At 43.2% G+C, this 21,106-nt stretch overlaps 1 protein-coding gene across 5 annotated transcripts in view; it reads right to left on the bottom strand.

Moving 5' to 3' along the window:
- The window catches only part of DAB1 (DAB adaptor protein 1), a 713,425-nt gene that overhangs the window by 125,480 nt on the left and 566,839 nt on the right, over positions 1-21,106 (bottom strand). For all 5 annotated transcript variants that reach the window (XM_081088461.1, XM_081088458.1, XM_081088460.1 and 2 more), the window contains one exon: positions 5,777-5,916. In XM_081088461.1, coding sequence (XP_080944587.1) covers positions 5,777-5,916 — 140 coding nt within the window. The remainder of the gene's footprint in view (positions 1-5,776; positions 5,917-21,106) is intronic.

Genomic DNA, 21,106 nt, shown 5'->3' with positions numbered 1-21,106 from the left:
CTCCATCAGAGACACGGTCTCTGACCCCTCCATCCTCCACCCCGCCAGACTTTGTCTCATTCTTTCCCCTGATGTCTCTTCCTAGTGGCTCTTACCACCATCTGAGATATGTATTCATTTGCTGACTGGCTGCCTTTGCCCAACAGAACAAAAGCTCAACTGTTCATGAAACTTGGTTTTGTTCATTCTACGTGCCCAGTGTCAGGAACAGGGCCTGGAATAAAGCGGGCACTCAAAGGGGTGAAGCGACTGTCCCTCGCTTGGGCAGTGAACAAGCCAGGCTTTGAACCCAGGAAAATTTGACTTTGAAAACTGTGTTCTTGGCTGGATTTGGAGTAAAATAACTTACGCTGCCAGCCCTCTTTTGCCTAACCTTCAACCTCCAGTAGCCAGACTTGCACAAAGCGAGAACACTAGTAGCCCCATCATAAATGGAAGGACTGGAAGGACAGTGTCAAAGGGAGGGGAGCCCTTCCTTCCTGTGTAACCCCTTCCTGGGTGAGGGTATTGCAGGACGGAGGGCGGGGAGGGCTGCACCTTGGGTCAGGAAGATTAGCTTCAATGTTTCTCTTCAAAACAGTCCTCACAGTCCCTAGCACTTAGAATTACTGCCACATCAAGCAGCAACAATGCTCGGCACACAGCAGTGCTGGCTGAGTACTGCTCCCCTTCACCTCCTGGTTCCAATTAGCTATCAACCAATGCCCTGGTAGAATAGGGCAGAACATAAAGAAGGTGGGCAGAGCAGGCATACATGTTCCAGGAGCATTTCTGTCTGGGGCTGCTGGCGGTCACTTTACGTGACAAATGAAAGCAAGAAGGACTATCCACGTGATGCTGTCTTTGGGAAAATAAAACTCCAAATTTATTGAACACGTTTCTCCTATGAGACAAGACCCTGAGTCAAACTCTGAAAAATTGCCCTAAGTCTCAGCACATCCGCCACCAGACAGCAAGTGCTGCCTCTGGGTCTCATCTCCCCAGGATGATTCACTGCTGCTCTGTGGAACTCACGGAGGTCCTGGGACAGCTCTGGCTGGAGAGTCCAAAGATGTGGAAGTAGGTGCCTTTACGGGCTCTGTGCCTAGGATTAGCCGCCTGACCTAGGAAGTCACAGCTGGAAACCTGGAAATTAGGGTGTCAAACATTTTCCTGGGCACCCACTATGTAGAAGTTCTCTGATGTGCTATATAATATAGCCCATATGACAATCCTGGGCTGAAAGAATGACCTCCCTTATTTCACATCTGAGGAAACATAGGTTGGAGGGTCAGGTGACCACCCCCAAACCTCAAGGAACATACAAGACCTAGAGAATTCAGTGATTTTTCAGATTCCAGTATTGGAGTTCCTTCTGTGAGAATACTCTATAAGGGACGTGAGGAGAAGCACAGATGAAATAAATGGACTACACAATATAATACAGGTATGTAAAAAATGTTCTGAAAATAGGTAGGCAGGGACACTTGCAATCAGACTCAGCTGTGAAGGAGAACTCTGACATGAAACTAATCCCCTTCTCACCTCATAAGGATGCTGGAGCATTTAAGTGAGTATGCACATCTGCACTTTGCAAGGTGTGCAGGGAGAGCTCAGCAACTACGTTACCAGTATTATTAGTACTAATATTGATATTAGCAAGCAATCCCATGTGCTAAGCTTAAAATCTAGAAGGGGAACCAAGATAGATTAAATGCAGATCAAAAGAGAATATTATTGCCCTAGCTGGTTTGGCTCAGTGGATAGAGTGTAGGCCTGAGGACTGAAGGGTCCCGGGTTCAAGTCCAGTCAAGGGCACATGCTCGGGTTGTGGGCTCAATCTTTGGTAGGGGGTGTGCAGGAGGCGGCCAATCAGTGATTCTCTCTCATCATTGATGTTTCTATCTCTCACTCCCTCTCCCTTCCTCTCCGAAATTAATTTAAACACACACACACACACATACACACACACACACACGTATGAGAATATTATTTAGCCTTACACTATGTCTTATCAAACACTAGGCTTCTGAAGATCTGCATTTGAATTCTGGGCTAAATGAAGGTTAAATGAAGGTTCTGGACCAAATCCTTTAATGTCCACAAACCTTAGATTTCTTACTGGGAGGCTCAATCTCACATGATCAAGAGATAATGTATACTGAGGTACTTTGCTGACCCTAAAATTAAAAGATGATGATGACAGTGATTTGTTGGTAGACAGGCGATGGCTCACTCAGACTCAGTGTGAACCCTGTCTCAAATCTCTCACATCCAAGAGAAAACTCTATAACAAGGAAAGGCACCAGCTTCAGAGAGCCTAGCAAAGAAAGAATTATTTTCATTGCTCATATGGTCTACCATGAACAAGTGGGCCCTTTTGCAATGCTAGGAGGCATTTTGTACTTCTCTGTCTCTCTCTTTCCTGGGCAGGTGGCCAAAGGACAACTCGATCATTTATGTTTCTGTGTTTCCCAAAGAAAGACCATGGGGACTGAAATGTCAACATTCTTCTTGGCAACTTGCAAATAATGAAATGTGATTGTCATGAATCAAAACCCCTCAAGTTCAGCAGATCTGAAAGGAGTGTGTATAGTAGGACAAATTCTCAGGGCTTTGGGAGCCCCTCTGCTATGAAGGTTTACAGATGGGACATTTCAAAAAAACACACACAAAAAAAAACAACCCAGAAAAAACAGGTGGGACACTTCATTGCAGATAACACACACACACACACACACACACACACACACACACAAGGTCGGCAGTCATCACCAGGTCTGATCCAGTTAATGTGGCCTACATTACGTGACCCTTCGGGGAGCATAAGTCGACTCCTGCCTCATGTCCACATTGGCCTTGGTGCTTTCATGAAGGCGACTGGCCAATGAGGCACTCTGTGATAGATGCCTGCTGAGTGGCTATCTACCAGGATGCTAGAGACAGGGGTATGGGGGAGGGATGCATCAGATCCTTTCTCATCAGCAGATTGTGGCTCTGGGTGGGAACCAGGTCATGGGAGATCTTGATGTCTTTTAATCAACATTTTCCAGGAGCAAATCTCTATTTGCCTGGCCTCAAACTCAGTAAGGAGGGACTTTGGCAAGAATCAAGATCCTGGCCTTTCTCCCCACCTTGCATTAGGGTGTCTGTGGGAAGCAGGTGTGGCTCTACCTGATTGGGAAGTTTGGAGAGAAGCTGAGCACTCATGGCTCAGTCTCTCCTGGGTTCTCTCTGCAAGCTGCATGCTGGTAGTGAGGCTGCATTCTGGTCTGATCTCATATGTGAGTCCAGGTCCTGCTCTGGAGCAGGAAAGGGGATGAGGAGAATAGGGAGGGTTGCAGTTGTCCAATTCCCCATAAATCAAGTGGGATAGCCTGTCTCTTTCAAGGATACCCCCTATGCCCGTGTATCTACATCATGTTTTCCAGAGCAGCACTTATCAGTTATAAAGCTGGAATTTAGAATTCATCCTTTCAGATTCCTTTGTCTATTTGTCAATCAGATTTGAACTTGGCAGAAAAAGAGGGCTCATTGTTGGACTTCCCTCAAAGCTCAGAACATTGTTTAATTATCAAAAAGGATACATTAACCTCTTCCAAGGTGATAACCTGTGAAATCACAATTTGGATGTCTTTTATGTCTATTTTTTAGTACACCTTACAATGAATAGATACATAATTGTTCACATAAAGTTTGCTTATGTGACAGCAAAAAAGAAAAAGAAAAAGAAAGTAATGGATACATAGTTTAGAAAATTAAAAGGTTTTAAAAATGATAATTCCTATAGTCATACTTTAGGGAGACTTAGCATAGGATATACATGTCAAACTGCTGAGAAAATGTTATAGTATAAACAAATAACAGCTGTGATTTATTAAGCAAATATTAAAGAAAAGTGTTTTGAAAATACTGTCCCATTTAATACTTTTAGGCATTGGCCAGCTTTTTTTAAAAATCTTTTTTTCTTACATTTAAAAATATTATACTGACCAAGCTATAGCCTCAGTGACAATTTGAAGATAATTTTAAAAGTGCTCATAACATATTATTATCAGATGAGAAAAAAGCAGAATATACAATTGTATAAATAGTTATTCTAATTATATTAAACATTGTGTATATTTCATATAATGTATATAAAAATAAAAAGAGATTATAAATCACACACTTTTAAAATGCTGATACCAATTTTCTTTGTGTGGTGGGATTGAGGATGATTTCAATTTTCCTCCTTATACTTTTCTGTATTTTGAAAATATTTTATAACATTTTGTGAATTCTATGATCAGTAAAGTCACATGTTTTAAATGCATAAGATATTTTACAGAGTTGTTGCTAAACCATTTTATTTTTATGTATTTATTATTATTATTAAATCGTCACTGGAGGATATTTTTCCATTGATTTTTAAAGAGAGTGGAAGAGAGGAGGAAAGACAGAGAAACATCAATTCGAGAGAAACACATCCATTGGTTGCCTCCTGCAAGATCCCAGACCAGGGCCCGTCTGGGGAGGAGCTCACAACCCAGGTATGTGCCTTTGACCTGAATCGAACCTGGGACCTTTTGGTCCGTAGGCCGACACTCTATCCACTGAGCCAAACCATTTAATTTTAAAACTATTTTATATTACTAACCCCTCCTCCCCCACCCCCACCCCCAAAAAAAAGAAAAACAAAAAAAACTTGGAGACCACAATCTAGGAACAAAAAATTTTCTTTTTGTATGTTTTTAAGAGACCTTTAAATAGACAATTTTTTAATTTTGCTTATTAAATTTTTTCCAGTGTCTTTGCGTTTCAATGAAAAAGATTCTTTAAAGCATTTAAAATAAGAAACCTCTTTATGATATCTCCATATTCCAATATCTGGTTACATATTACTTAAAAAATATTTCCCCTTATTATTAAGTAGTTGAGGGTGTTGATATTAGTTACAAAAACGAATGAAATCATCTTTTATCTTAACACATTGTATGCGGGAAACGTATTTATACGTTTTATGTTGATTGGTAGTAGAGCATGGGACACGTATTTTATAGACGCGGGATACATTTTTTATAGACTAGCGGTAGAATGCGGGTCATGTATAAATACGTAAACTAAAGTTATAGTAATTTTACTGAATGTTGCCATTTGCGCAAGAAATTAGCAAAAATGGCCCGCGCCACCTGTTAGCGAGCAATAAAAACTACCTGCAAACAATGTGTTAACACTAGAGGCCTGATGCATGAAATTCCTGCAAGAGTAGGCCTTCCTTCCCCCAATGCTGGCACCAGCTTCCCTCTAGCACCCGGGACCCGGGCTTCCCTCACAGCCCTGACTTCGTCCGGAAGGTCATCCGGAATGACGCCTGGTCTAATTAGCATATTACCCTTTTATTATTATGGATAGCATCTTTTACCATGTTTATCATATAGTAAAATCTATAAATTTCATTAAAATACAATGGTGAAAATTTATAAAATCTGAGGTACTATACAATTTGATGATTTTACTTTTATTTTTTGCAGGCATTGCATGAATAAGATATAAATGAATAAAATGTGAAAATCAAATAATAAAACAGGGCCAAGTAAAATGCTTCCACATAGGAGGTGCTCAATGAACTTTTGCTGAATGAGTGAAATCTCTTCAAAATGAGTAAAGGCAGTGATTCATCAGTGACTCAACAAATGAGTAAATAATTTACCGATAAATGAGTAAATAACATTTTTACCATAATGACTGTGCAATCATTTCTTTCTCTCAGCCATACTAAACCCATAATATTTAAAGTAAAATTTTTTCACTGCACCTTGAGCTTCATCATGGAATCTTGACATAACTTGTCTCCCCGAGCTGCTGAAACCTCGTCGATTCCGATCAGTTTGGCCTTGTACCGGACCCCTTCACCTTTAAACCTCTTTATCAGAGTGGCTTCGCTGCGATCCTGACCTAAAAACAGAGGAAAGCAGGATTCAGAGATGGAGGTGTTCAGGGCCTGTTGGCTTTGAATACCCACGGCACCGAAGTTGGCTCTCTTGCTATACTGTGCTCTAGGAAAGACAAACAGTAGACCAAGTAGAAAAAACATGGCAGTACTCCTGGATGCAAATTTTGGCTCCCCTTTCAAACCCTGGGGCAAACTGCTTCTGCTCTCTCAGCCTTTGTTTTCTCAGACAGAAAAAAAGGAGTTAAGAATAACCAACCCCAAAAGGGCATCGAGGTAAATATATCAGGCAACATGTGTAAAGTACCCAATGCAGTGTTTGTTACACACTAGGTTTTCAATAAAGGATAATCACCCACTGACATTCTTAGCACTGAGCTCCGATAGCATTTCTAGCATTTAATATGACTTTGGCCAGAATCCAAGATCCTCCTTATACCCAATTCCATGGGTTGTTTTATAGTGAGACTCGAGAGTAATTGCTTTGTATCAAGTAATGACCCACGACAATTATAAAAAAAAAATGGTTTTACAATCTCTCTTCTGCCAACCCATGTGTGTACTAAAATAGACTTCCACACTACTTGATATGGAAGTAGTGTGGAAGTCTACAGGCTTGCAACAGGCTTTCCCAATAACATACTATTATTAACATAATATTTTGCTAAGACACATCAGCCAGAAGTTCAAACATATCCACATAAAATATGAGCAGTAAAGTAACTGTGAACTGAGTACTTATGCATATAACATGTTTTATAAACTGTATCCCCATTCTTCACAATAAGCCAACCATATCCATTTCCCAGATGATCAAGATGAAGGTCAGAGAATCCAGGTAGCCTATCCAAGTTCACATAGTCAGAAAAAATATGACTACACAGGAATTCAAAATTCTAACCTCATCAAACTTGCATCAAACTAATCACAGTTTAAGGCATTGCAAACTACTCTTTATCTCCTGAAACATCATCAACTTCAATTTCTAATACCCCTCTCTCATGCCTTCCCTCACCAGTCAGACACTTAGAGCTGAAGGTATTAATGATAACTCAGCCCATTTCACTCTATGTATCCATATCATGTGCAAAACTAAGGCATTTCCATAAGGCTGGGTTGAGAATTATTTGAGAAAATGCTTAAAATAGGGGAAAAACCCACACACAGCAGCAATAGCTAACCACTGTACAATACTTTTCAATAGACAAAACATGACTTGCATTTCATTCATTCATCTCTCACTGAGCATCTCTGTGCCAGATGCTATTACTCACTGACAACAGGTACCAATAAATGAGACAAAGTCTATGCCCATGGAAGCTCAAGTTTCTGGTGACTGCAAGTAAAAATGCATTGTGCTGGGTATGTAAGAAGGTACACACTTTAGAGTCAGACATCCTCATTTAAACTATGACTCTCTCCCTTGCAAACCAACTAACCTATCTACTGAGCCTCAATTTCCTTGCCTGTTGCATGAAGATTAAATTTCTATTTCCAGAGTTGTTATGAATAGTAACTTAAATGAGGTGGGAGCGCAAAGCATGTATTCGGGTGTTAAGTTTTCTATCACAGGTAGCTGCCACCAGTTTGGAGGCCCAGTAAAAGGAGCATGTGGAAGATTCCCTATGAGGGCAGAAGAGCACAAAGGAAGAAGGTATGCAGGCCAGGCCTGACCTATGATTCCCAACCCCCAGTTGGTGTTTTTCCCACTGCATCTTCGCTGACTCCTAGCATATTCTAGCCTTTGAATAATATTCCATAAAGCAAATATAACACATGATTATATGATTAGTGAGAAATTGTAATCAATGTAAAAATTAAGTCTCCAGGGTTTCAGTGAGGGCAGATGTCAGAGACTGAAGCTACGAACAAAGAGGAGAACATTTGCCATGATATACCCTCTATGGACATCTAGCTAAACAACAGGGCCCGTGGTACTACGGGTCACCTCCCCCTGTCTCTTACCCTTTAAGACAGCATCAATGGACCTGGAGAGTATTATGCTAAGTGAAATAAGCCAGTCAAAGAAAGACAAGTATCACATTATCTCACTTACATGTGGAATCTAATGAACAATATATGTGCACCAACTTGTTTAGTCCCAGAAAAAGATCTTAGAGGTGGGTACTATTATTCAGGTTTTACAGATTAAGCAACTTGTACAAATTCACTAAGAGAGACCTGAATCCAGACCTATTTGATGTTGGAGCCCACACTTGTGGTTTTGCTTGTGTTCAGTGTTTTCAAGTCCTTTCTCTTAGTCACTATGATGAAATTTTTCTCACCTCCCCAACTTCCTATAAAGCCCCATCTTTTACCTGGACCAAAATGGTTGATACTCAGTACACTGGCAGCATTAAAACTCCATTGGAAAGCTCTGGTCAGTGTAGTTCAGTGGGTAGAGCATCAGCCTGAGCACCCAAGGGTCAGAGATTCGATTCCCAATCAAGGGCACATACCTGGGCTGCAAATTCGATTGGGAGGCAACTGATCAATGTGTATGTCTCACATCAATGTTTCTCTCCCTCTCTTTCTCTCTGTGTTTCTCTCTGTCTCTGTCTCTCTCTCCTCCTCCCTCCCTACCGCCCTTCCACTCTGTCTAAAAATCAATGGAAAATTATCCTTGCATGAGGATTAACAACAACAACAAAAACTTCATTGGAAAAACAGCTTAAAAATGGAACAGTTTCCAGCCTGCACGTCATGTCTAAAAACTGCCCATGAATCAGACACAAAGGCAGCTGCAGGAAACATTTGTCAGGGCCGGAGTTCTGCCAAGGAGGAAGCTTCATAAGAGGAAGCAGAGCCAGATCAGGTGAATAAGGGCAGAGATTAATAAGAAAATATTAGGCCATTTAGAGGAAAGTAGGGAACCCAATTTAGATTAAGACCCAGGGCCAAGCTAATTTGTATGAAGGGCACTTATGCACTAGATAATCCAGTTTCTCATTAAATACTCCACCATTAAAAGGGTAATTTTTCATGATCACATCTTGAGCAAGGTCTCAGTTATATTAGTTAAGAAATAAATAACAGCTCTCAGAGCCATAAGGCCGTACCATCAGAGGCACAACCTATTTGAGGGTGTTAGAGAGAGGGTCCGTTTACATGCGTCCCAAGTCATCATGAATCTCCAACTTATTTCACTGAAAGCCCCACTGACCCTATGCTTCAGGATGGACAAGAGAAAGGCCACATATTTAAAGAAAAACATTAACATCATCATTATCTATTATCAAGCAAGGACTAAGAGTTTTACCTACGGTCTGCCATTTAATCCTTATATTGCTCTTTGAGCTAGACTCTGTAATGAGCCTTGATTACAGGGGATGACACCAACACTCAACATCAACAGCATAGCCTGATTTTTTTTAATAACTGCTTTATTGACATACTAGAGGCCCGGTGCATTAAATTCATGAATGGCGGGGGCGGGGGGGCGGTGGCGGGGAGAGTCCCCTCAGCCCAACCTACACCTTCTCCAATCCAGGAGCCCTCAGGAGATGTCCTGGGGATCGGGCCTAAACCGTCAGTCAGACATCCCTCTCATAATCCTGGACCACTGGCTCCTAACCGCTCACCTGCCTGCCTACCTGATCATCCCTAACTGACCCCCCTGCTAGCCTGATCACCCCTAACTGCCTCTGCCTGCTGGCCTGATTGCCCACTAGCCCCCCTCCCCCCCCGCCAGCCTGGTTGCCCCCAACTGCCCCCCCCACCGGCCTGGTAGCCCCACACAGCCTGTTCGGTCCTCCGTTCGGTTTCGATGGTCGCTGAGGCTTTTATATAGATAGATAACTCCCATCCCAATTCAATTCTCCTTTTTAAAGTATACAATTCAGTGGTTTTAGTACATTCATAGTTTTACAACTGTCACTACTAGCTAATTTCATAACATTTTCATCATCCCCAAAAGAAGCACTGTATCCCTTAACAATTGCTCCCTATCTCCCCCAAACCCACCAGACCTAGGCAACTACTAGTCTATGTTCTTTCTCCATAAAAGTGCCTATTGTAGGGGCAAATTGTATTTCATATAAATAGGGTCATACAACATGTAGACCTCAACATCTCATTTTCAAGGCTACTGCACGTTATAGCATGTATTCCAACCTCAAGTCCTTTTTTATGCTGAATAATGTTTCATTGTATGGATATACCACATCAATTGATGGACATTTAAGTTGTTTCTACCTTTTAACTATTATGAATAATGCAGCTACAAACATTTGTGTATCAGTTTTTGTTGGGGTGTATTTTTCAATTCTTTTTGTATTATACACATGAGGGAAATTGTTGGTAACTCCATGGTTAACTTTTTAGGACATATCTAACCATTCTTCCAAAGTGGCCCTACCAGCTTACAACTTCACCTGCCAAGTAGGCAGGTTTCCATTTCTCTACCAGGTGTTCTTGCCAACACCCCTTTCTGTCTTTCCTGCTTTAGCTATCCTATGGGCCTTAGGTGACATTTCATCAGGGTTTTTTTGTATTGCATTCTCCTGAGGACAATTGCTATTGAGCATCTTTTCATGTGCTTCTTGTTCATTTGCATACCTTCTCTGGGGAAATGTCTATTCAACTCCCACAGGCGGAATTTGAATCCAAGTGTTATGCAAACTTCCATGCTTTTAACCATCATGCTTTCAACCATTAGGCCACAGAGCCTCTGGTGACCTCACTAGATACTCTGTATAGCATTTGCCACTCTTCACCTTGTGTCACAGCTATATGAGCAGATGTCTTATGGATGAGCAGGCATGTCCCATTTTCAGAAAGGGTCTCCTTGAAGCTTCACTGCCACCTTGGTGACAACGCTGACACCCATTCAGAAGAGGAGGGCACTGGGGCACAGGGAGGTGCGGCCACTGGGGCAAGACCACGCTGCTAGTAAGGGGGGTGCAGTTGCCTGACTCTTTGGAGTCAGAAGGTGTTGCAGTAGCTCTGGGACTTCGTGTGTGTGTGTGTGTGTGTGTGTGTGTGTGTGTGTGTGTGTGTGAGAGAGAGAGAGAGAGAGAGAGAGAGAGAGAGAGAGAGGGAGAGAGAGATATTGGGAAAGTCCTTTAACTTGTCTGAGTGTCAGACTCTCCACCTGTACAATGCTGTACTAATGGTTATTTTCACTTCTCTCTAGGACAGTTAGCATTACAGGAGATAATATACATTTGTTCTTAGCACACTCACTGGCACATGGCAGTCACTCAGTAAATATTCACTGCCTGCCTCCTCCCCACCTAATATATTTCACATTAAGCACCAGTGGCCCAAAGCTAACCGCAGCAAAGTCATACTGCCGTAGGAGTAATGGTCCCAGCTGTTAGGGAACATTTTTCTGTTTGGTTGTCTGGGAATAAAGGTGCAATTAGGAACAGGATGTTCCTTCCTGAAGGCAGTGGGATCACCTTATGAATTATTAACACAGTGCCCGCACTGAGACATCGTCCCCCCTTCTGTGTATCTGTCTGAATCACCAGGCCATCCATCTTGATGAAGAAAATTTCAAAGAGAGTTTGTGTTTTCCAGCCTGTCCAACATGATTCTGTCCCCTGCTGCAAGCACCCTATTGTCTGTTAGGCTGTCCAATTTAAGAACAGATTGTGGGGGGAGGGATTTCAGAGCTCAGCCACAGAGAGAACTTATTTTACTAAGAATTCTTCCTCGCAATTATCCAGGTGTTGATGTGCAATGGACAAATAATTATGTCTGCTGGCTGCCTGGGAGAGAATGCTGATTTGCTGTAATTACCTAGCTGGGTAGTGGGCAGCATAAGGGGAGCAGCACACTTCAGGGGCTGTTCAAATGCGCTTTTATGAACATGGTTGCTGTCATTACTGCTAATAGGTAAACTAATTAAAGAGCTAAAATCATATTCAACCTACGATTCCTGTACACCGTTTCTATAAAAACATTCTTCACTGGTGCTTCTGAGAGGAGCTCCAGATAAGGGGCACCTGGAGTGCCCTGGAATCTTTTGTCCAAAGCCAGGCGCTAGGACGCCAGAGTCTAGCTGGAAGCTCTGGGACCCTGCACTGCTGAGCCTCAGTTCAGGATGCCCAGGCTGAGCCAGATGATGCCACCAAAGTGTAAGGGAGGCCCTGTGGTGATCCCCTATGGGTGACCCAATTCTTTGTTGTTGTTAATCCATACCTGAGGATATTTTTTCCATTGGTTTTTAGAGAGTGGAAAGGGAGGGGGGAGAGAGACATCGATGTAAGAGAGACACATCCATTGGTTGGCTCCTGTGATCAGGGCCAGGGATCGAACCTGCAACCCAGGTATGTGCCCTTAACCTGGAATCGAACCCAAGACCCTTTGGTCTATAGGGCGACGCTCCAACTACTATACCACAGTGGCTGGGGCTGGTGACCCAATCCTTATATTCTGACATTGGTCCTTCTTTCATTTCCTTGACAATTCCTTCTGGTATTTGTTTGACAGTTCCTACTGGTATCTATTTGTTTGTTTTGCCCATGCTGTGTCTTTGTAAATTTTAATTTTAAAAAATCTATTATTAAAAGTGTATGGCATCATCAATAAACTCTTAAAAAGGAAAGAAATCAATCATGGGCCACAGCCTGCCACTCCAGAAAATGCTTAGACCAACAAATTCCTAGCAGTGCCCCTTCAAACGCCCATCCAACATTCCCTGAAGAAAAAGTGAAGGGATGATCATGCCAACTAAGTCTGGGGCATGCTTCCCACTGCTTGTGGTGACTCCCGGGCACGAGAGCATGTTAGGCAGGAGGAAGCTGGGCATGGACTATTGCTCCCGTAGGGCTGACATGTGCTCCCTGTGCCTCCCCAAAACACCAGACAGGGCCTGGCATAGAGTACGTAGAACTCATTTGCAGAGACTAAGTAAATATGTTTAGTAGGGAAAACTTTCTCTTTTTTTAAAATATATTTTATTGATTTTTTTACAGAGAGGAAGGGAGAGGGATAGAGAGTTAGAAACATCAATGAGAGAGAAACATTGATCAGCTGCTTTCTGCACACCCCCCCACTGGGGATGTGCCTGCAACCAAGGTACATGTCCTTGACTGGAATCGAACCTGGGACCTTTCAGTCCGCAGGCCCACACTCTATCCACTGAGCCAAACCAGTTAGGGCGGGAAGAGTTTCTTTACCCTGTGTTTCCAACATCCCTCCTCCAAAATACATATAGAGTGTTTTATAACTTTGGAAAACCAAGTTTAAATTTTAGTCACAGCGTAAATGGCCGGTGTTGCTCAGTGGTTAAGCATTGACCCATGAACTAGAAGGTAACAGTTCAATTGCCCATCAGGGCGCATGCCCCAGTTGTGGGCTGATCCTCAGTAGGGGCTGTGCAGGAGGCAGCTAATCAATGTTTCTCATCTTTGAAATCAATAAAAAAACTATAAAAATATTTATTTTTAAATAAAAAAATAAATATATACTAGTATATATTTAGTTGAAGACTGTGAAGATATCTGTAATCTGTGGGGCTGAGTTCTCCTGAAGTCCCTCTAGGACACCGGGGAGCTCGGTATATCCTGCTAACTTGGAGATGAAGGACTGTCCGGGACCAGCCTGGCTTCTCATGTCAGCCTGATCTGTACACTTGGTCCCTGGTGATGGTGCACACCATTCACTTCCCTGATCTTTTCATGGCTGGGCTTGTGTCTTTTTCCTGGTGGCCAAGGAACAAAGAGGGTAAAACTTATACTTCATCTCATGTTGATGCCACAGTGCAGGGCACAGAATAGGCTTTGAACAACATGTGAGTTCTTCTTCTTTGTCATTTTATTCCTTACAACAACCTAGTCTGGCATGCAATTAGTCCCTTCTTGTAGAGGTGAGAAAACTGAGACTCCAGGAGGAAAGACTGGTCTGAGATCACAGAGCTAGGAAAAGGCAGATCCAGGAGTGCTGAAAAATAAATGAAATCAATCAAAAGAAGCATTAATGGAGAGAATCTAAAGCTTGAGGGCAGTTAAGAAATAGGACTGCAGGCCCTGGCCAGTGTGGTTCAGTTAGTTGGCACGTTGTCCCATGCACCATAATCTCATGGGTTTGATTGCCAGTTAGGGCACATACCCAGGTTGTAAGTTCAATCCCCATTCAGATAAACGTTTCTCTCCCTTTAAATCACTCTCTTTATAGAATCAATAAAAACATACCCTTGGTTGAGGATTAAAAAAAAAGAAATAGGACTGTAGGAGGCAGGGGAAGAACAGGTCTGAATCTAGTCATTACATTTATTTTTGTTTCTGTCATTTGCAACCGAAAGGGTCATATGATGGTTGCAGTGCCTGCATGGACAAAGGCAAAGCAGAATGACGCATACTAAGTATAACTGGAAAATTGGATCTATAATCAAAGGAAGGAGGGGGGCAGGATAGTGAGTGTGGAAGAAGAGAGTCCAAGAGATACATAGGTCCTCAGCTGACTTTGCCATTAGGAGCCTCTTGGCTTAGAGCAAGCCACTTGGCCTCTCTATGAATGATGATAATAATGCTTGTCTTGCAGGATTACTGCAGAAACCGGTGTGTACTCATCTATGGGAAGTATTTAGCACCGCAGGGCAGCTCTTGGCTGCTATCACATGTGGACACTATTCTCACTTCCTTTCCTGTGAACCGCAGGCTACGTGTGGTATGTCTCCCAGACCCAATTTCAGGTCTGAAAACTCATTCCCTGCAGGTGACATGCAGGCCTGGGAAGGCTCTTGGGTGAGTCAATTTCAGGGAATTGCCCTCTGCCAAAGAGAGGCACCTCACCCAACGCCCTGTTCCCTTGATTCATTCCATCTCCCCACTGTAGCTGCATCCAATCAATAACTGGTTGCTTCGATTGGGGTAGGTACGAAAGCCCATGCCCCACACCTCAATCTGAGACAACTCTGAAAGGCAACTTGAGAGCTCCCCATGGAACAGTGGAATCAGCAGAAGCCTTGATGTAGCTGCATCACCATTCAATTCCTCCCTCTGCCCAGTCCTGCCACCTGCACTCCTAGTAGGGTTGATTTGAAGGGCACTCCCCAAAATAAGCTGCCCACAGAAAATCTGTTTCTGCCACTGGTTTCCTGGGAACTCGTTCAAAGTCAATATAAAATCAAGGCATCTGAGGGCGAGTGTTCTGAAAGAGAGGGTCTTGATATGGGGAAGCGAGCCAGCAAGTGCCTGCAATGATCTAAAAGAGATGGGTACAGGGTTCAGAGGCAGCCTGAGTGCTCAGATCATGAGAATTGATATTAATGCTCCGTGAGGCTAAGCCAGATCAAGAAGGTAAATCCAGAGCTCACACCCCTCAACAAATGCAGCTCACAGGCCCCTGGCGGAGCTGTGGAGTGCTCACCAGCCTGCGTGGGCAGCTGAGTCTGCAGGGGTGAGTGGGGTGACTACCTACCCAAGGGCATCCTCACTGCCACCAGAAGTGGGAGAGACAGTGCAGTTTGCTTTTCTAACATTCACAACTTGTCTCCCTTTGGCAAATTCAATGATAGCAGAGATGAGGCACCTGCAAAGCCCTGGGAGCTGATGACAAGTGAAGACAATCTTGTTTTCAAACCTGAAATAGCAGAGACATTTTTAAACCGTTTCCTATTTCTGTTCTTTAAAACAACTGCTTTCCCCCCCTAATTACAAAGTGAACGCAAACTTTTCCCTACGCACGCGCGCGTGTGCGCACGCACACACACACACACACACACACACATTTTCCAACCATGTTTTCCTACTGGAAGTCTGTAGCTTGCTTCTTTCATTTGACAGTGTTTTTATAGAGTCTCCTCCATACTGGCATTTTTTTGTGATGTGATTCTTAGGGGCTCACAATATCCCATCCTATAGATGTATCAAACTTTATATATCCAATGCCCTATTATTGGACCGTCAAGATGTTTCCAATTAAAACAGTGTAAAGAGAGACAATACTGAGAATTCCTTTGAAAGGAAGATGGATTTTTCCCCGTGAGGATGCATGGAATCTTCCTACACTTGTCAGAGTGGACACTTCATTATCTTCTCCTCTCCTTCCTCCACTTCAAAAAGGTGTGGACTCGGAATAGAAAACTGTGCGGAAACAGATGCCAAATGTACCTCTCCCAGTGTCTTTTACTGGAGAAGCCTGCAAGGGGGAGGGGAGATGACTGCATGACTTGGGAGAATCTTGTCCCCTCTGGATGTATGGACCATGGAAAGCCAGGCAACTGACCAAGGACAGGAGGAGGAGAGCCAGATTTCCTCAGTGAGCTGGGGTCACAGTGCAGCACAGAACAGCCCCACCCCCAGTACTTTTTATTGATTTTTAAAAATATATATTTATTGATTTGGAGAGAGAAGAAAGGAGAGAGACAGAAAAAAAATCTATCTGTTGCCTCACTACAATTGAATCCACAAACAGGGCATTGAACCAGCAACTTCTTGGTGCATGGGAATGGAACCAGCAACCTTTTGGTGCATGGGACAATGCTCAACCAACTGAGCCACACAGGCCAGGGCTTATATTGATTTTTCAGTGAGAGGGAAAGAGTAAAACATCCAGAGAGAGAGAAACATCAACATTGATTGGCTTCCCCCTGCACGCCCCTTACCAGGGATCGAGCCTGCAACCAAGCAAGCAAAGCATGTGCCCTGTCCAGGAATTGAATGGGATGACTCCTAACCAACTGAGCCACACCAGCCAGGGCCGAGCCCCCAGTTTGGAGGGGCCACTCAATGTGCATGTGCATTCGGCATTTGAAAGCTTGCTCTTGGACTGAGACAGAGGTTAATTAATGAACAAGGGTTTCTATCTTCACAGGCAGCTGTGATTGGCCAAGAACTTTCTCCTGTGGCAGGACAACTTTCAGGGGGTCATCTCCATTAGGGAAAATAAGAGGCTTTATTTGGGCATCTCTGCTGCCAACTTGTTTGAAGACTATTTTTTAAGGGGGGCTATTTTGATCCCAGATTATTCTGGTGTGAGCAAGACTCATGCTTTATCTTCCATCTGCCTTCTACACAAGAGGGCTGTGTATGCTATCGACAAATTCAATTATTTCTTTAGAGTACAAAGAGTATTTGTGATGAAGACAACAGAGAGGGCAAATCAATTATTTACTGAGGAGGCTTCAATATAAATTACATTTGATTAAACTTAGAGATAAATCTCCGTGATGGAGGGTTTAAGTGGAATGTGCAGGAGGAGACAGTGACGGAGTGCCCCCAGACATTGCGGGGTTTCTGACAGGCAGCCTGATGCTCGTGCATGCCACACACGTGTGCAATGCTTACTATGTAGCACTGGCCCAGGTCCCACGGTCCAGTCATGAGCAAGAGAGAGAAAGTCCCTCTTGGCCTAGAGCCTCTGACCTTAAAGCAAAAGGAAGATAAGAAGCCAGCAAATAAATAATGAACAGGATCGGTTCAGATAGTGATAAGTGTTATGAGGATGATAAAATAGTTTGATGAAATGAAGAGTGACTGGGACAGGGTGGGGAACAATTCATTTAGAAAGGCTGGCCCATGAGGGCATTTCTGTAGAAGTGACATTTGAAAGGAGATGTGAACCACAAGAATAGGGCAGTCCTTCCAGGAGCAAATGTGTTTGGCCTGTTTACAACACAAAAAGAAGTTAGTGTGATCAAAGCAGATAAATCAAGGGGCAGGAGATGGGAGTGGCAGCAAAGGAGGAGGTTAGGCTCCTCCATGCACTGCTTTAGAAGCGTTGACCTGTGTGCCAGGAGGTCACGGTTCAATTCCTGGTCACATGCCCAAGTTTCAGGTTCAATTCCCAGTGTGGGGCATGCAGGAGGCAGCCAATGAATGATTTTCTCTCATCATTGATGTTTCTCTCTCTCTCTCTCTCTCTCTCTCTCTCTCTCTCTCTCTCTCTCTCTCTTCCTTTCCTTTCCTCTCTGAAATAAATAAATAAATAAATAAATAAATAAATATTTTTAAAAAATGAGAGTAAATACCTTTTGCCTTAGCCAGTTTGGCTCAGTGGATAGAGGATCAGCCTGTGGACTGAAGGGTCCCGGGTTCGATACCAGTCAAGGGCATGTGCCTCGGTAGCAGACTCAATTCCCAGCCCCTGTCTTGCCTGTAGGAGGCTACCAATCAATGTGTCTCTCTCACATTGGTATTTCTCTCTCTGTCTCTCCCCCTCCCTTCCATTCTCTAAAAAGTAAAAATAAAAATTAATGGGAAAATATCCTTGGGGAGAATTAAGCAGAAAGAAAGAAAGAAAGAAAGAAAGAAAGAAAGAAAGGAAGGAAGGAAGGAAGGAAGGAAGGAAGGAAGGAAGGAAGGAAGGAAGGAAGGGAGGAAGGAAGGAAGGAAGGAAGGACAAGAGTAGACACCATTGAATATAGCACCCAGATCTCCCAGGTTAAACCCCCAGCTGCCAGCAGTGGCCATGTGTATACAACATGACCCCACCCTCAAACCCCTCTCAACTGAACCAGGCAGTGACACCTGGTCCACGCTGGGATGATTAGAGGCCCACCCTGAGGAATTGGGAACTGAAGCAGACAGAGGAGTAAGTCTCTCCTTGTGACCAGAATTGAGCATGAGGCTGTAGAATCCAGGGGGCTATCTTTTACTGCCATCAGTAAGAGAAAGGTGGTCTTGTAACAAAGTGAAGGAAAAAGATGTGACCACAAAGAGAAAATATCATTGGGATTCTTACTGATTCCATATTCCTGGGTGGTCTTTCCAGAGGCTCAGTTCACACATGCCATTCCTGAGGTTCTGTGAGACGCCTCTGGGTCATTATGGTATGTCTCTCTGTTATATTTAAGTCCACTGATGATGACTACTGTTACTCACAACTAGAAAATTTCATTAGTAATGGATTTGAATTGCTGTACGTCAATTCCAGGGTGGGGAGCATCCAGCCTGAGGGCCTTATAAGGCCTGCAAAACCATTTGGTCTGACCCTGCCAAGGCATTAGGGGTGAGTTAATTAAATGTTTGATGAAATATAGCAGGCTAATTTATTTTAAGTTGATAATTTTGTATGGCCCACAAATAATGTTATAAATATACAAATGTCCCTTGGCAGAAAAAAGGTTCCTCACCCTTGGTCTAGTCTCTCACCCACTACTGGGGCACAGGGAGATAGTCATTTAATGTTTGCTAAAGAGAGGGATGTGGATGGCTGCACCCAATTCACTGCCCCAGGGATTCTAGCTTTATCCCCAATTCTCTCTCTTGATTCTCACCTGCTAAGTAAGCCAAGAAAGGAGAAACATTTGGGATTGAGATGCTCTTTCCCATGTTTTTATCACTAAAATCTCAGGCCTCAAAGTAATTTTTGTAGTTTATCTCCCTGAATGGCCTATCTTTCAATGAAGTTAATATGTAAGAGGCAATTATCTTCTAAACAACTCCTTGTGGTCCCTTTTCTGCCAACAACAAAAAATATGCAGGTCTTTTTGATCAGATAACAAAATCATGAATACCTACACAGCCTTGCTGATTTCAGCAAGCTTCTCCCTTCTAAAGAGCTCAGTGCGGTCGCTAGCATGACCTTAAATGCTTCTTAAACCACTGCAGTAGATTGTCAGGGAGAAAATGAGACACAGTTTGATAATCAACGATAGTAGGATACAAGGGATCAAAGGAAAACAGAGATAAGTATTAAATCCCTTTTAGTGTAATTCAGCCAACATTTTATGAGAATCTCTTATGTGACTGACCTTGTGCCAGAGGCTGGGGCTACCATTTATTAAACACCTATTGGGTTCCAGGTAGCATGATCGACATTCACATATATTACTTTTCATTTAGCCCGTCCTACAGCCCTAAGTGGTATTTTGACCTCACTTTGTGCAGATGAGAAAACAGACTTTTTGAGGTCAAGCAACCTGCCCAGAGTTCACATGGCCAATAGGAGATGTGATTTATCCAGAACTCACTCTGGCTATGTCTGTTTCCACATCTTTATGTGTTTTCCGCTGTACCTAAGTTGTCTTCCCGAGGAGATGAGTAAAATGGAATTACTGCTTAAAAAAAAAAAGTCCCCAGTCTAGTGGAAGAAACATAGTTTCAAAAAGGCAGAATGAAGTGTAATAAATAGAGCTGGCACCAAAGAGCAGAGAAAGCACCAGGGGAGAATCAACATTCTGGTGGATGGGGAGGCCTGGCTACATGGATGAGGTGGCATTTCAATAGGGGACTAAGGGATGTAAAGGTCCCAGAGCAAATCTTCCAAAGGGATCCTGACAACATGGACATATTCATTACTGCACACCTGCTTAGTAAGGCTCAGGGAAGTGGTGGCAAATATCATAATTGAAGACCAATTATATGGTGTTTAATGCCATCAAAGTCCCTATGAGGCTTACTTTATGAGGCAGGTATTACTTTTTTTTCAGTTTTAGAGATAAGGAAAGTAGAGTGCACCTTGGGTAGGTAACTTCTTCCATGACACACAATCTTCATTTGACTGCCAGTTATTTCAAACCCAGGTCTCTTTGACTCTAAGTAACGTATTTCCCACACTAGACCATGTCTTCTAAAGAACTGAAGGACAAAAACTTGAAAAGAAAAAAGAGCTATATATCGTAGGTGCAATAAATTATAAGGCCTTTCTCTACCCTCAAGGAATTTACAATCAAGTCAGGGAAGTAATACATAAACCTCTGAAAACTGAAACAAGAAATCAAGATAGAAAAACAAGGTAAGGACAATGGAGCCATGGTCCAGGTCAGCCCAGGACAACCAGCATCTGTGTTATACTGAGCACGGTCCCAGGGGTGGGCAGGAGAGACACAGGACTTTGAAGAATGCCCCTCAGAGGAAGTTTTCAGGGCGAGGTGGGACTGAAGCCAGGTCTCAAATGATATCCATGATTTACACAAAGTGGGGAACAGGGACAACCACCAGGGTTTAAGGCAAGAAAGAACAGGATCAGAAAAGCGGATGCAAATGAGCCTTTATCAAACTCTGCTCCAAATTACCGGGCCAGGAATGGTACTAGGAACCTGTAGGTGAACAGAAACTGTGATTCCAAGAGTGACATGAGTTGTCCAAGTCAGTCAGCCAGGGAGAGGGCGTTCTGCATTTAAATGTGTCCATCTGACTCCAGAGTTCACCCCCTTTCCCCTGGGATCCACCACCTTTGTGTCTGGGCTCTGTTTTTGGAGGGTGGGGAATGCCAGCTCAGGTTTTCTCTGTGGGTGCTAAAGATGTCTGTGTTCATGGGCATTGTTATTATGGAGAAAGTGTGTAAGTCCAGTTGAAGTAA

This window comes from Myotis nattereri, assembly GCF_964212035.1.
Source record: "Myotis nattereri genome assembly, chromosome: 3".
In the NCBI taxonomy this organism is placed as follows: Eukaryota; Metazoa; Chordata; class Mammalia; order Chiroptera; family Vespertilionidae; genus Myotis; species Myotis nattereri.
This window is presented reverse-complemented; position numbering and strand designations above follow the sequence as displayed.